The sequence below is a fragment of the Zalophus californianus genome, chromosome 11, assembly GCF_009762305.2.
Source record: "Zalophus californianus isolate mZalCal1 chromosome 11, mZalCal1.pri.v2, whole genome shotgun sequence".
NCBI classification, from domain to species: domain Eukaryota; kingdom Metazoa; phylum Chordata; class Mammalia; order Carnivora; family Otariidae; genus Zalophus; species Zalophus californianus.
This window is the reverse complement of record NC_045605.1, coordinates 64,075,591-64,088,235: the sequence shown is the minus strand read 5'-3', so window position 1 is coordinate 64,088,235 and position 12,645 is coordinate 64,075,591. Positions and strand designations below refer to the sequence as shown.

At 37.3% G+C, this 12,645-nt stretch overlaps 1 protein-coding gene across 7 annotated transcripts in view; it reads left to right on the top strand.

Annotated features, from left to right (window-relative positions):
* The window catches only part of STK33 (serine/threonine kinase 33), a 146,360-nt gene that overhangs the window by 96,283 nt on the left and 37,432 nt on the right, over window positions 1–12,645 (top strand). For all 7 annotated transcript variants that reach the window (XM_027579012.1, XM_027579011.1, XM_027579007.1 and 4 more), the window contains 3 exons: window positions 2,308–2,383; window positions 7,225–7,337; window positions 7,982–8,067. In XM_027579012.1, the coding sequence (XP_027434813.1) occupies window positions 2,308–2,383; window positions 7,225–7,337; window positions 7,982–8,067 (275 nt within the window). The remainder of the gene's footprint in view (window positions 1–2,307; window positions 2,384–7,224; window positions 7,338–7,981; window positions 8,068–12,645) is intronic.

Here is a 12,645-nt window from a genome sequence, read left to right as displayed (position 1 = left end):
TTTGACAAATCTTTTTCTACCTTTTGTAGATTTCTTTAGAAAAATATCTTACTTTATTGAAATATAATTTGCATACAATAAAAGCCCAAATTTTAAGTGTACAAAGTTTGATGACTTTTGACAAATGCATATGCTTATATAATCACCACCTCAATGAAGGTATAGAACATCTCTATCACCCCAGAAAATTCCTTTGTGTTCCTCTCTGTTAGTCTCCCACCCAGACCGCAGCAACCACTGATGATTTTTATCACCAAAGCTTAATTTTGCTTGTCTAGAACTTTATTTAAATTGAACCAGACAGTGTACATTCTTGTGTCTGTCTTCATCTGTTCCATGTCATGATTTTGAGACTTACCCATGTCGTATCAGTAGTTTTATTCATTTTTATTGCTGAGGAGTATACCTAGTTCTGTTTTTGTTTTTTTGTTTTTTGGGTTGGTTTTCTTTTTTTGCCTCTTTGATGTATTAAGTTTTGAAACTGTTTTATCTTATTTGGGAAAAGGCTACTTTAGATTCTGTTCATATCCTCCTGTTGGCAAAAGACATCTGGTCTGTCGTTACATGAGGAAAATATATCCAAGCACCCTGAGTTTTATGCTTGCTTATTAGCTGTCTACACTGATAACAAGTGAGAGAACAAGAGAGAAGACAGATGGTTTGTAGAGCTTTGCTGACTTCCTAAATGGCTCCTTGGCACTGTTACTGTGGCCTCTGCCTTCCTGTGAGAACTGTGATGGCAGCGCACGCGGAAACACCCCCGGTCATTAAGATGGCTCTGAGGGACCGAGGCTGCCATCCCGGCCCCCACTGTGCGGGGCACCCAATGTGGACACGAGTCACAGACTTGCCTTTGTCAGTGACTCGCTGTTCAAGAGCCACTTGAACTTTAGGGATTCAGTATTTAAAGAGTTTAAGTAGAGGTAAGGAATAATAGTTGCTTAGAGGAAAATGCTAAGTAATTTTCAATGATATGGAAACGAATAACTCAGTTTTGTTAATTATCTATAGTTGAGCCTTTGCTCATTGTTTCTTCTCTTTACTTTTGGTTCCTTTTTGTTGATTTTTAGTTCCTTTGACAAGAGCCAGAAGAAGTGAAAGGCCGTTTGCTTTTAGTAGTTATAAAAGGTGTGTGTGAGTGTGTGTGTGTGTGTGTGCGTGCATGTGCGTAGGGCGGGAGAATGAAACTTTTCTGAAATAAAAACACCTTTTATGTGGGAGGCACTCTGTAGCTGTGTCACTTGAGGCAAGTCACTTCATATACCTGAACCTTAGTCTCCTCACTGGCAAAGTGAGCCAAATGCCTACATCCCCATCTCACAAGATTCTTCCCATGATTTACACAAATAACATAATTTATAAAAAAGTGCTTTGTAAACATTAAAGTTCTATTGAAATATATACACCTATATTTCATTTTTATGTTTATATCTGTTTTATTCTTTCTTTTTCCTTAAAGAAAGATATTTGACCCCTAGCCATAAAGGCACAATAGACTATTCCTGAAATACCATATGTGACATTTTAAAAGCCATTCAAAAAGCCAGCCATTATTAAGTAATCTAATCATTAAAATGTCCTACCTTAAAGTAAAACAAAACAAAACAAAACAAAAAACTCTACACACAGACACACACACACAAGTACTTTGAGAAGATTGTTTAGAGGAACCCTATTGTGAACACATTGTAAAGTATGGAGCACAGAGCTGGGGAGTCAGGAGTACCCGGATCCTAGCCCTAGTTGGCTTTTTTAATCCAGTTATGTTGTAGAAGTTCTCTCTTTGTCTTAGTTTTCTCATTTAGAAAATGTGGAAAATAATTCACATTCTGTCACAGGAGTGATGTTATTATTATTATTATTTGACTAAAATGATTTATAACCATTTATCTTAGTTTCTCTGTGAATCCAGATTTCCACATATTGGGCTTGCTTTAAATTATATCCACTTAAGGCATGTATTCAATTCTATTTTGGGAAAAGAACTGAGATATTGTTGTCTTCTACTATAACTACACAATCTTTGCAAAATCATTTCTTAACAATTTCAAAGGAACGGAGAGCAGTACATTTAGTTACACAGTTTATGCCATCGTTCCATTAGAAGCTAAATGACAGGAGTGAGAGTACAGTGACATCAATTGTTAAGGCCTGTACATTATTCATTTAACATCTGCTGTTGGTTCTCTTTTTCCCTGTGGGGGAATAAATTACAACACATCAGCACATTTTTCATGCTTTGTGTTTAAGCATTTAAACTTCATTTATTGTATTATTAATATTATTTCATTTCTGCTTATTTGGCAGCCCCTGAAGTTATCAATGCCCACGACTATAGCCAGCAGTGTGACATTTGGAGCATAGGTGTCATAATGTACCTTCTGTAAGTAACCTGCTAAATGTGCAGTTTAAAATGAATTGATAGTCTCTAACAGCAGACTAGAATTATATAGATTTTATTTTTTTATTTTTTTCCTTTAAATTTTATTTTATTATGTTATGTTAATCACCATACATTACATCATTAGTTTGTGATGTAGTGTTCCATGATTCATTGTTTGTGCATAACACCCAGTGCTCCACGCAGAACGTGCCCTCTTTAATACCCATCACCAGGCTAACCCATCCCCCACCCCCCTCCCCTCTAGAACCTCAGTTTGTTTCTCAGAGTCCATCATCTCTCATGGTTTGTCTCCCCCTCCGATTTTCCCCCCTTCATTCTTCCCCTCCTGCTATCTTCTTCTTCTTTTTTTTTCTTAACATACATTGCATTATTTGTTTCAGAGGTACAGGTCTGTGATTCAACAGTCTTGCACACTTCACAGCGCTCGCCATAGCACATACCCTCCCCAATGTCTATCACCCAGCCACCCCGTCCCTCCCACCCCACCCCCTAGAATTACATAGATTTTAAATGAAAACTCGGCAATATAGTTTTTAAAAAGTGACTGAAAAAACAATTGGGAAGCCATTCTAAAAGCTCTCTTATTAATTGTCAGCTACATCCATTAGATAGTTTTTTAATACTATAAATTTATAACATACAGGTTTGCTTTTCATGGACCTATAAATGCTACAATACCTGAGCCAAGTGAAAAACTTGCTTAACACCTCTCTGATCTTTTGCCACAGACCAGAAAGTTTCTTTGTATTTTCTACAGAGATTCAGTTATAGCCCATCAGATAGAGAGAGTGTACTGGAGCCTGGCACTTAGCTGCCCTATGGACCGGGCATATGTGAGAAGTGAACACTAACTAGACAGGGGTTCAGCCCAGGATCTGGGGACTATTCTATAGTTTCCAATCCTCTGACTGCTACTGAAAACATTGCTGTTTCTGGCTCTTCCTTCTGTCTCACTCTCAAGATTCCATCAAACCCCACATCCTGTTCATTTTTCCTTTGCAGTGTCCTCACCTCTTCCTTCATTTCTCTTTACTTGTATCATTTCTCCTGATGATCCATCTTCTAGAATATTACAATGTCTGTCTGACTGTTCTCCCTGCCTCTCCAGTCTCCTTCCCCAGTTCATCCTTCATATGGCTGTCAGGATTATCTTTCTAAATCACCAATCTGATTGTACTACTTTTCTGATTCCCAACCTCTGATAATTCTGCTTTGTTATAGAAGAATGTCAGAGCCTCCCAACATGGCATGACGGCAAGTAACCTGGCTCCAGCATGCCTTTCCAGTCTCGGGCTAGCTGTGTATCCCATGCACCTGCTGTGTGCTGCAGCAACTCTAGGCCGTTCTTCATGATTCACATACCCTGGATCACATGTCTCTGAGTCTTTGCTCATGCAGTTCCTTCCGCTTACAATGGTTTTTACTTCTCTCCTAACCTTTCTCCTGGGCCCTCCAGCTCAAACATTAATGCCTTCTGTTTCCCTAACTCCTATCTACCCCAGCAGACTTACTGCACTCATTATGTATTTACATTCCCACTTCCACAGAGGATTTAAAGCAACATGCCAAAAATGCCTGCAAAACAATAACACTGAAAGAAAAACAGTAATATTTCATCAGGAAAGTTTGCACATGTGTGAATTTGATAGACTTGTTCACTTTCCTGTGTTCTTATAGCCCTTTTAAAAATTAGATTATACTATTATAATATAATTATTAGATTATGTATATTTTTTCTCTGTTTTTGTTTTCCTTGCTCTAAATTCCATGAAGGACAGAGATCTTATATTATTCATCTTTGCATCCCTTGTATCTGGTACAGTAGTAGGCATGTAGTCAGTGTTCAATATATGTTTGTTAAATTGAATTAAAGCGAATTGTCTAAGAGGTGTTCTGAAAAGTTAGTGGCCATTGTTCTGCCTGGTGGTGAGTATGAACATTTTTATGCTGATGCAACATTAATTTTATGGTCATATTGAAGATTTCACTGTGCACTACCTCTTCCAGATCATTTCTAAATATTGACATCAGAGTAGTTCCATTTTCACAGTGCTGTGAAATGGAATACACAGGCAGTAGAAATTGGAAGATGTGATTGTAGCTGTAACTCAGATGGTCAACACACATCACTGCTTAGATTGCATAAAGTATAAATGTATTCACAAAGTTTTTGATCATTGTCTTGTGCTAATTAGAATCATACCGTAAAAATTCTGAGCCTTAGTTTTTAATTAAAAATATCACTATTTTAATTTAGTGTTTTATACTTGTAAGAATTTCCAGACAAGTCAAACATAATATACGTAATCTATTATTACACAATTCATGTGGTGTTTGCTGCTGCTTAGTTTGAATTTGTTGTTAAAGAAAGTGATAGTGTAGTACATATCTAAAATTTTTTCCCCTTCTTAAAGATATAATTTTAATTTTTCTGCTTCAGAGCACGGCTGCATATCATCATAATGACATCTTTTTTTCCTTTACGGTAGACTCTTACTTAGCTAATCAGTGCCTATTCATTAATTTGCCTGAGCCCGGTGTTCTTATAGATAATTTCTTTCACCAAGGGCACAAACATATTACCTTCTCCAGGGGGGTTATTTTCTTGTTTATCAGTTACCCCTGATTTATTTCTGCTTAATTGGACAATGATAACATATTTTCTCAAGGTGAAATTAACATAAATACTCTTCACGGGTACTATCCTCTGTTGTTGTGATTCCTATGACATAGGCAACAGAAAATAATAGAAAGGCTTTAGAGGCATTTTTCATGTCTTGGATTCCCTTTTCTGGATGTGCAGAAAATTGCTGTCATAAAATTTCATATGCTGCTGATTGACCAACCATTAGATACATTTTGTGAAAGTAAAATTGCAAAGGACAGAAAAAAGTGGGATTTTTTTTTTTTTAAACACAGCCCTTAAGCTATAGTTGCATGCTAGTCAGGCAATGCAGGAACAGCTAAGAAATTGGTGAATGTGCATATCACTGGTTGTTAACAGACTCAATGAGCTGGGCTTTTGCTGGCCTGTACTTGTTATAATAGATAGTAATTGTCCATAAGACCATTTTTCTGGCTTTTTTTTTTATTGCATTTTAAAACTAAACACTAGTGAGGCAAATAAGATCAGAGAGAGGAGGGTCAGAACGAGCTGGAGAAATAAAAAGTATTAAAATAAGAGATTGCAGAACAATTTGATAAATACTGATCTCTTAACAAGAAGCTACTGCAAATGAAAAACTCTGTTTTCCAGCCTAGGTTGATAAACTACAAGGATAAAAGCAACTTTTTTCCCTAGGAAATCGTCATCATCTTCCTCATTATCATGTAAAATATTTATTAAATTTAGATTAATTCAAAAAATGTTCATGGCAAAGATTTTAAAAGAACTTTAAAGTGGAACTTTAAAAATCAGTAAAAATCTAAGTGCTAGGAGGCTTAGAGATCATATACTTATGTACATAATAGGCTAGCATTTGGGAAGTATAATGGGATTATACCATTTTATTCTTTCAGCAATAAAGTGGAAAAATCTAATCCTGAAAGTTGAAGAACAGGCATACAGTGTGGCCTCTGTGACGAGCCCAGGTCCAGCTTCTGTCTGGTTGTCATTGGGAAAACCTGGTTGTTGGCTACAGAATTGTACTCAGCTGTTGGGGTAGACAGTAAAGATGATGGCTAACATTTGTCCAGAATGTATTATGAGGAATTGAACTCGACTTTTAAGCAAGTTCTTGTAGTTTTGGACTGGATTACTTACTGAAGCACAGTCTCGCCATGCCTTTTCTAAGATATAGTACAATATTTCCTTTTTTTTAAAAAAAAATTTATTTATTTATTTATTTATTTATTTATTTATTTATTTATTTTAGAGAGAGAGAGAGCACACACATGTGCATGAGGTGGGGAGAGGCTGAGGGGGAAGGAGAGGGATAAGCAGGCTCCACACTCAGTGCAAAGCCATCTCTGGGCTCAGGGCTCAATCGCATGACCCTGAGATCATGCATGGCCTGAGCCGAAATCAAGAGTCAGAGGCTTAACAGATGGAGCCACCGAGGCACTCCAATACAGTACTTCCTTTTACAAGATTCTGAACACACACAGTCCCTGTATTACGGAATGTGCCTCAAGCCCAAGTTTACTTTATACATACTGCTGGTGGTTTTACTGATATTGGTCATTATGTATGCTCAGCTTTCATTCCAGACTGAAGGGTCAAATCATCATCATCATCTGACTCTCCTCATCTAGACTGTCTTCATTTTGTATACCATTTTTGAAGAGTTGTGGCCTTTTTAATGGATTTTTGGCTTTGACTCAGAGCCTATAGACCCCAGGGTTATTCTTGGTTTATTCTTACTAACATTGGTGTAGTATTTTACCATGGATAAAACCCTTACATGGTCATTAGACTCTGAAAACTCTCACTGGACTCTGATAACTCAATATATTTTCCCCTAAGTCCAGTTTGACTTATGTACCTTAAGCACTACCTTACCTTTGCTCACATTGAAGTGTATCTCCACTATTATTTGTGCACTTAAAATCACACACCTGCTTGTATTTTGGCCCTCTTTAAGTTTAGTTTTCCCCATCTGGAAGACCTTTGGGTCATGTGCAGGTATGGAGATTTCGATGTATATAAGGTCCAGCACTGATCTTGCAAAACCTCCTTTGCTCCCATTTCTACAACCAGAGAGAGATACCCACCTCTAGCTATCCTTTACTTAAATTTGAAGCACCACTACTTCCAATTTTAATAGCTTCATTTTGATTATTTAAAAAAAATCTAAACAAAATGATTGCCTTTGTTGTAGATTATGTGGAGAACCACCATTTTTGGCAAGTTCAGAAGAGAAGCTTTTTGAGCTAATAAGAAAGGGAGAACTACATTTTGAAGATCCAGTCTGGGAGTCCATAAGTGATTGTGGTAAGTATAGATCTGTCATTATTTACTAAAGCAAATGTATGTAATATAAGAAACTTGGCCAATAATTCAAATACTCTCAATCTCTGTTTCATCATTAAATTTACCATAGAAATAAACACTATTTACTTGTGGAATAGTGATCTCTTCATTGTGATTGTTGTAGTCAAAACTTCCAACAAAAACAGAAATTACATTAATAAAAATTGAAGAGGAAATTGCTGATCATCTAACCCAGTTTTACTGTAGATCATAAACCAGCAAATCCAGGCAATCAAACCTCACCTTAGGCCTGAAAGTTTATTAGCCATTTATTCTGATGATATTTATTTTATAATTGGAATCTTCCCTTCATGTCATATAGACCTAATCCTAAATAAACTGGAAAATGTATGGTATTAATTGTAGTTAAAGGGCGCCTGGGTGGCTCAGTTGGTTAAGCGACTGCCTTCAGCTCAGGTCATGATCCTGGAGTCCCAGGATCGAGTCCCACATCGGGCTCCCTGCTCGGCGAGGAGTCTGCTTCTCCCTCTGACCCTCTTCCCTCTCGTGCTCTCTATCTCTCATTCTCTCTCTCTCAAATAAATAAAATCTTTAAAAAAAATTGTAGTTAAGATAAGATTTTCAGGATTTCCCCTTATTTGCAGCTAAAAGTGTTTTGAAACAGCTTATGAAAGTAGATCCTGCTCACAGAATCACAGCTAAGGAACTACTAGATAACCAGTGGATAACAGTAAGTTACAAGATTACTTCTTTTTGACATGCTACCATTGCTTTTTTTTTTTTTTTTTGGTCTTGTAGTTTATATATAGTCCTAAAACAGTCAATTAGTTTCATCTTCTGACACGTTAAAAAAATTATTGAGTCTTAACACATTTCTGAAATGGGTATTTTCAAACTATTAAAACTATTACCACAGTTGTTTATATATGTTTATAGAGGCTTAAATGAACTCCTTTGCTCCATGCCATGACGGTATCAAGTCTGGTAGAGGAGAGCTGGGAAACGCCCAATATGAAAACTGTAATATTGAAACAGTCTGTTTAGATAAGTGACGTAAAGCCTGGAAGAGTCCACTTCTCTTACAACTCTTTGGATGCAAGGAATCTTTGGGGACTTAGAAAAACCAAGATCTTCGAAGAGTGGCTGTTACCTGGCCTGAAATCTTGAGTAATTATTCATTTACATATTGCTTCCCCCATCACGCGTACTGCCTTCAGCATAGACCCTGTGTCTTACCGAGCTTTGTATGCCTGTACCAGAGCATTACCTGGTCACAATAGGAACCTTGGAAGAAGCTGCTACTTACCTCTCCATAATTATCCTCCTTTTGTTCTCTGGTAACGAGGATCCTCACTTGTAGCTGGAAACACTGCTATCTAGTCTTCATTGCTGGTTATCCCCAGTTTTTGTTAGTTATCATGATGGCGGAAGTAGGAGCAATTTTCGGGAAGTGTCCTTGAATGGAGGGCATATGGCATTCCTCAGTTGCATCTTCTTTCCCGGTGAATGGAATACAGATGGGATGGCTGGAGTTTGACTAGCCATATTAGACCATAAAGTGGAATCCATAAACTGAGGATGGCAGAGCAACAGGATGCAAGGAAGCAGGGCTTTTAGCTCACAGAGCTGCCGTGCCAGCCCTTGACTGCCCACCTCCAGACTTTTTCATGAGCAGGAAACAAACTTCTGTCATCTTTGAGACACTGTCAGATATGTTATTGGGCCTAATACCATTAATCTATACTCAATAATTGTTGAAGGAGTGAATGATTCAATAAGTGAATAGGTCTGTAGGTATCTCAGAAAATTTCCGAGAAATGAGTTTGGAGATCTCTAAAGACGGATGGGAACTATTGCCAAGCAGTATTCATCTATGAAAAAATTCTTGTACATCTATTATTTGCTAGATACAGTGCAACACACTGGAGATACCTGGTATGCTTACATTGCAGTGGAATTGTTGCAAAATGATGGTGGCTTGGATGGGGTGGTAGCAACAGAGTTGGAGAGTAATAAATGCAGTATTCTTTTAGATATAGTTGACAGGACTTGGTGGTGGCTTAGAGGAGGAATGAGGATAAGGGAGGAATCAAGGATGACTTCCAGATTTTGCTGTAATAGCTGGTGGGACCATGATGGTGCCATTTACTGAGATGTGGAACCCTGTGGGAAAAATAGGGTTTTTTTTCCAGGGGGAGGGTGGTAGATCAAGAGTTCCATACTAGATATGCAAAGTCTGAGATGCCCGTGTGGCATCCAAGTGGAGATATTAAATAGATAATCGAATATATGAGTCTGGAACTGGGGAAGTCCGAGCTGGAGATATAAATTTTGGAATCCTGAGTGTACAGACGCCATGTAGAGTCATTAGGCTGCAGAGATAAGTTAGGAAGAAAAGACAGAAAGGAGGAGAGGCCCCAGCAGCCTGCCGTTGGACACCACAGCATCCAGAAGAGGAGAAGCCAGCCACGGGGACTGAGAAGGGATGGCTGATGTGAGGAGAAGAAAATCGAGAGAGTAGCGCCAGCAAAGTTAGGTGAGAAGAATGTTGGAGAAAGTGAGAGCAGTCAGCTCCTGGGTAAGTGCTGCCAAGAGGTCAAGACGAGATGAAGAGTTTCCATTAGACTGGCCGACAGAGGGGTTGATGGTGATAAGTTTAGATACAGATCAGAAACTTACAGTGATATCACTCCTCTTTTCCACTCTCTCGTTTTCCTTTGGCAATTTCTAATCATTGTTTTGAATAATATTTTTTCCTTGAAGGGCTAAAAAACCAGTCTTCACTGAAAGCTGGGTTATATCTGCCCTCTTCTGTGAATGTGTTGATCTCTGAATGATTCTGTGCAATAAGTCTTTCTGGGCTAAAGTAATTGTGCAAATGAGCTAGCAGCTAGATCCTTGCAAAACCATTCTGAGGAGATTTGTAGTACAGCAAAATCAAAAACTGTAAAACAGATGGTGTGCCATAGAAATCTCTCTCTTTTCAGCAGCACATAACATTTGGGTTTGGCCATTTAATTATTTGTTTTCTAATTAGTACAACTTTATTTCTGGCTTTGGTCATTTTTCCAGAAGTCTCCATTTTTGAGCCTCTGTAACATTTGTCTCTATGTAGTCTTTGCCAAATGGATAGAGAAGTGACAGCGTGTACTATATCGGACTACCCTAAGGAGTTCAGTGTATGAAGTTTAGAATACTGGCATTTTATAAACTTCTGAAAGGCAAAACTCTTTTCTTCTTAACAACTTGAAGCCTTCCTGTAATTCATACCCTCTGTTTGAAATAATCTCAAAAGAATACGTTACTTCTCTCAGTACCTGGCTGCTTTATAACCAAGCTTATCTTTTGCAATATCTAACATGTAGTGACATTTTTTCAAAGAGCTTTATTGGATAAAAAGTTTTTATGATTCAGCCTATGTATTGTGCATTTTGAAATATGGTATATATCTGCAAAGGGTTCTGAGAAAAATAGTCATAGCTTCTCTGTGTACATTTAAGTGAATGGAACTTAAAATAAACACATTTGTCATCCTGATTTCAAAAGTCAAAGATTAGATGTAAGGAAAACCAGCCAAGAAATGACTTTCCTTCAAAGGGAGAGTTTGATGATGACTCCCAGGGCCAGGAGTGTGCCTGCGGTCCTCTCGAGTCTGTTTCTTCCTTCCTGTCCTCTTTCCTCTCAACAGTGGCTCGGGAGTTTATTCCATCTTATTAGGCAATTACAGTTGCTTCTTGGTATTCCTTCAAGTCCCCTTATGACAACTAACACCAAGAATTTGCATGTTTAACAAGTTTCCTAGGTATCTTTAATGCCTACTTATATTTGAGAACGCAGCTATAAATTAAGGAAATATTTTTCTTCTATGGCTTGTCATAGTTTCCAGATTTGAGCTCTTTCGGTTTTATTTATACATTCGGTAATTCCTTTGACAGATTGTGTGTGTGTGTGTGTGTGTGTGTGTGTGTGTGTCTACCATGTTGTGCTAGGTAATAAATAAAATATCATTAAATATATATAGGATATGGTCTCTGATATAAGGAACTTATAACCTGGCAAGAGAGACAAGCTATGTAAAAGATACAATCAAGGAAGAAAATGATAAATGACATAAGAAGACCAGAGATACAGAGGCAAGCAAGTGTAAAATCAGGAAGTTCAATCTGACTGGCAGAGAAAATGCTCGAAGGAAAGAAGTGGGAAACGAACTTTTAAAAAAGGAAAGAGAATTGTGAGAGGACTTGAATCTCAGGCTAAAAAGTTGTAACTTGCTGTCATAGATGGTAGAGAACAACGTACACTCTTTGAAATGAAGGAAATTATTGTTGTAGCGCATCAGTCTTGCAAGGTGGCTTATTTTAAATGGGACAGAAGTCATTTAAATGTCTATTGATTTTAACAAGTATCTTTGGATTTTAATCCATCAGGCACTATTGGGGTTCAAAGATGAATAAAACGCAGTCTCTCTCCTTAAGTAATTTACCACAAAGTACAATGTACTTTTTTTTATGGTCACACTTTATGAAGGCACTTGTCATCAGGGTGTGCGTCTAATCTCAGAATGGTCTTTCCTAGTGTGTGAACAAGGCCCTTCTTTTTACAAGTTATTATCCACGTTTTTGTCATTAGCTTTTGACCATTAACCTTAACATATACACTCTACATAAGGGAATGAAACTTTTCTGATGCCTAATTGTGGGGCATTTTTTTCTGACTGTATACTTTCATCCTAAATATGTCAAAACTCTTGGCTTTATTTCACTATTTTTAGTTATTCTTAAATTGTGAATTATCTTGTGTATATGAATATGTCAAGGTCCTATTTAATGAAGGTTTCTATAAAAATTATGTTACAAAGCAGCTCATGAACCAGGAACCTTGGAGATTTATTCAATATCCAATGATAGGTAGATAGTTAATAATCAGTAAATATTTATCGCATAACTACTATGTGCTGCAGAGGACACAGGGATGAGTTTGGCACAGCCTCTGTGCACAGGTTGCCCACAGCCTAATAGAGGGTTTCAAATAAAAATACAGGCAGTGAATGAGTATACCATAATGTGTGTGTGTATATATAAGCATAAATGATATGTAAAATACACTATATGTTATATATAAGTATACAATGACATGTGTTCTATAAAGATAAAAATATATGTTTTATATATAATGTGCTATATAATACTGTATAATACAATATGATACAATGTACCAGAGAGTGCTATATGACATGGAACTATATCATGTAGTAGTAGTGCTAGGTTTTCAAGAAGAGAGCTATCATTTCCTTTAGGGGATTACAAAA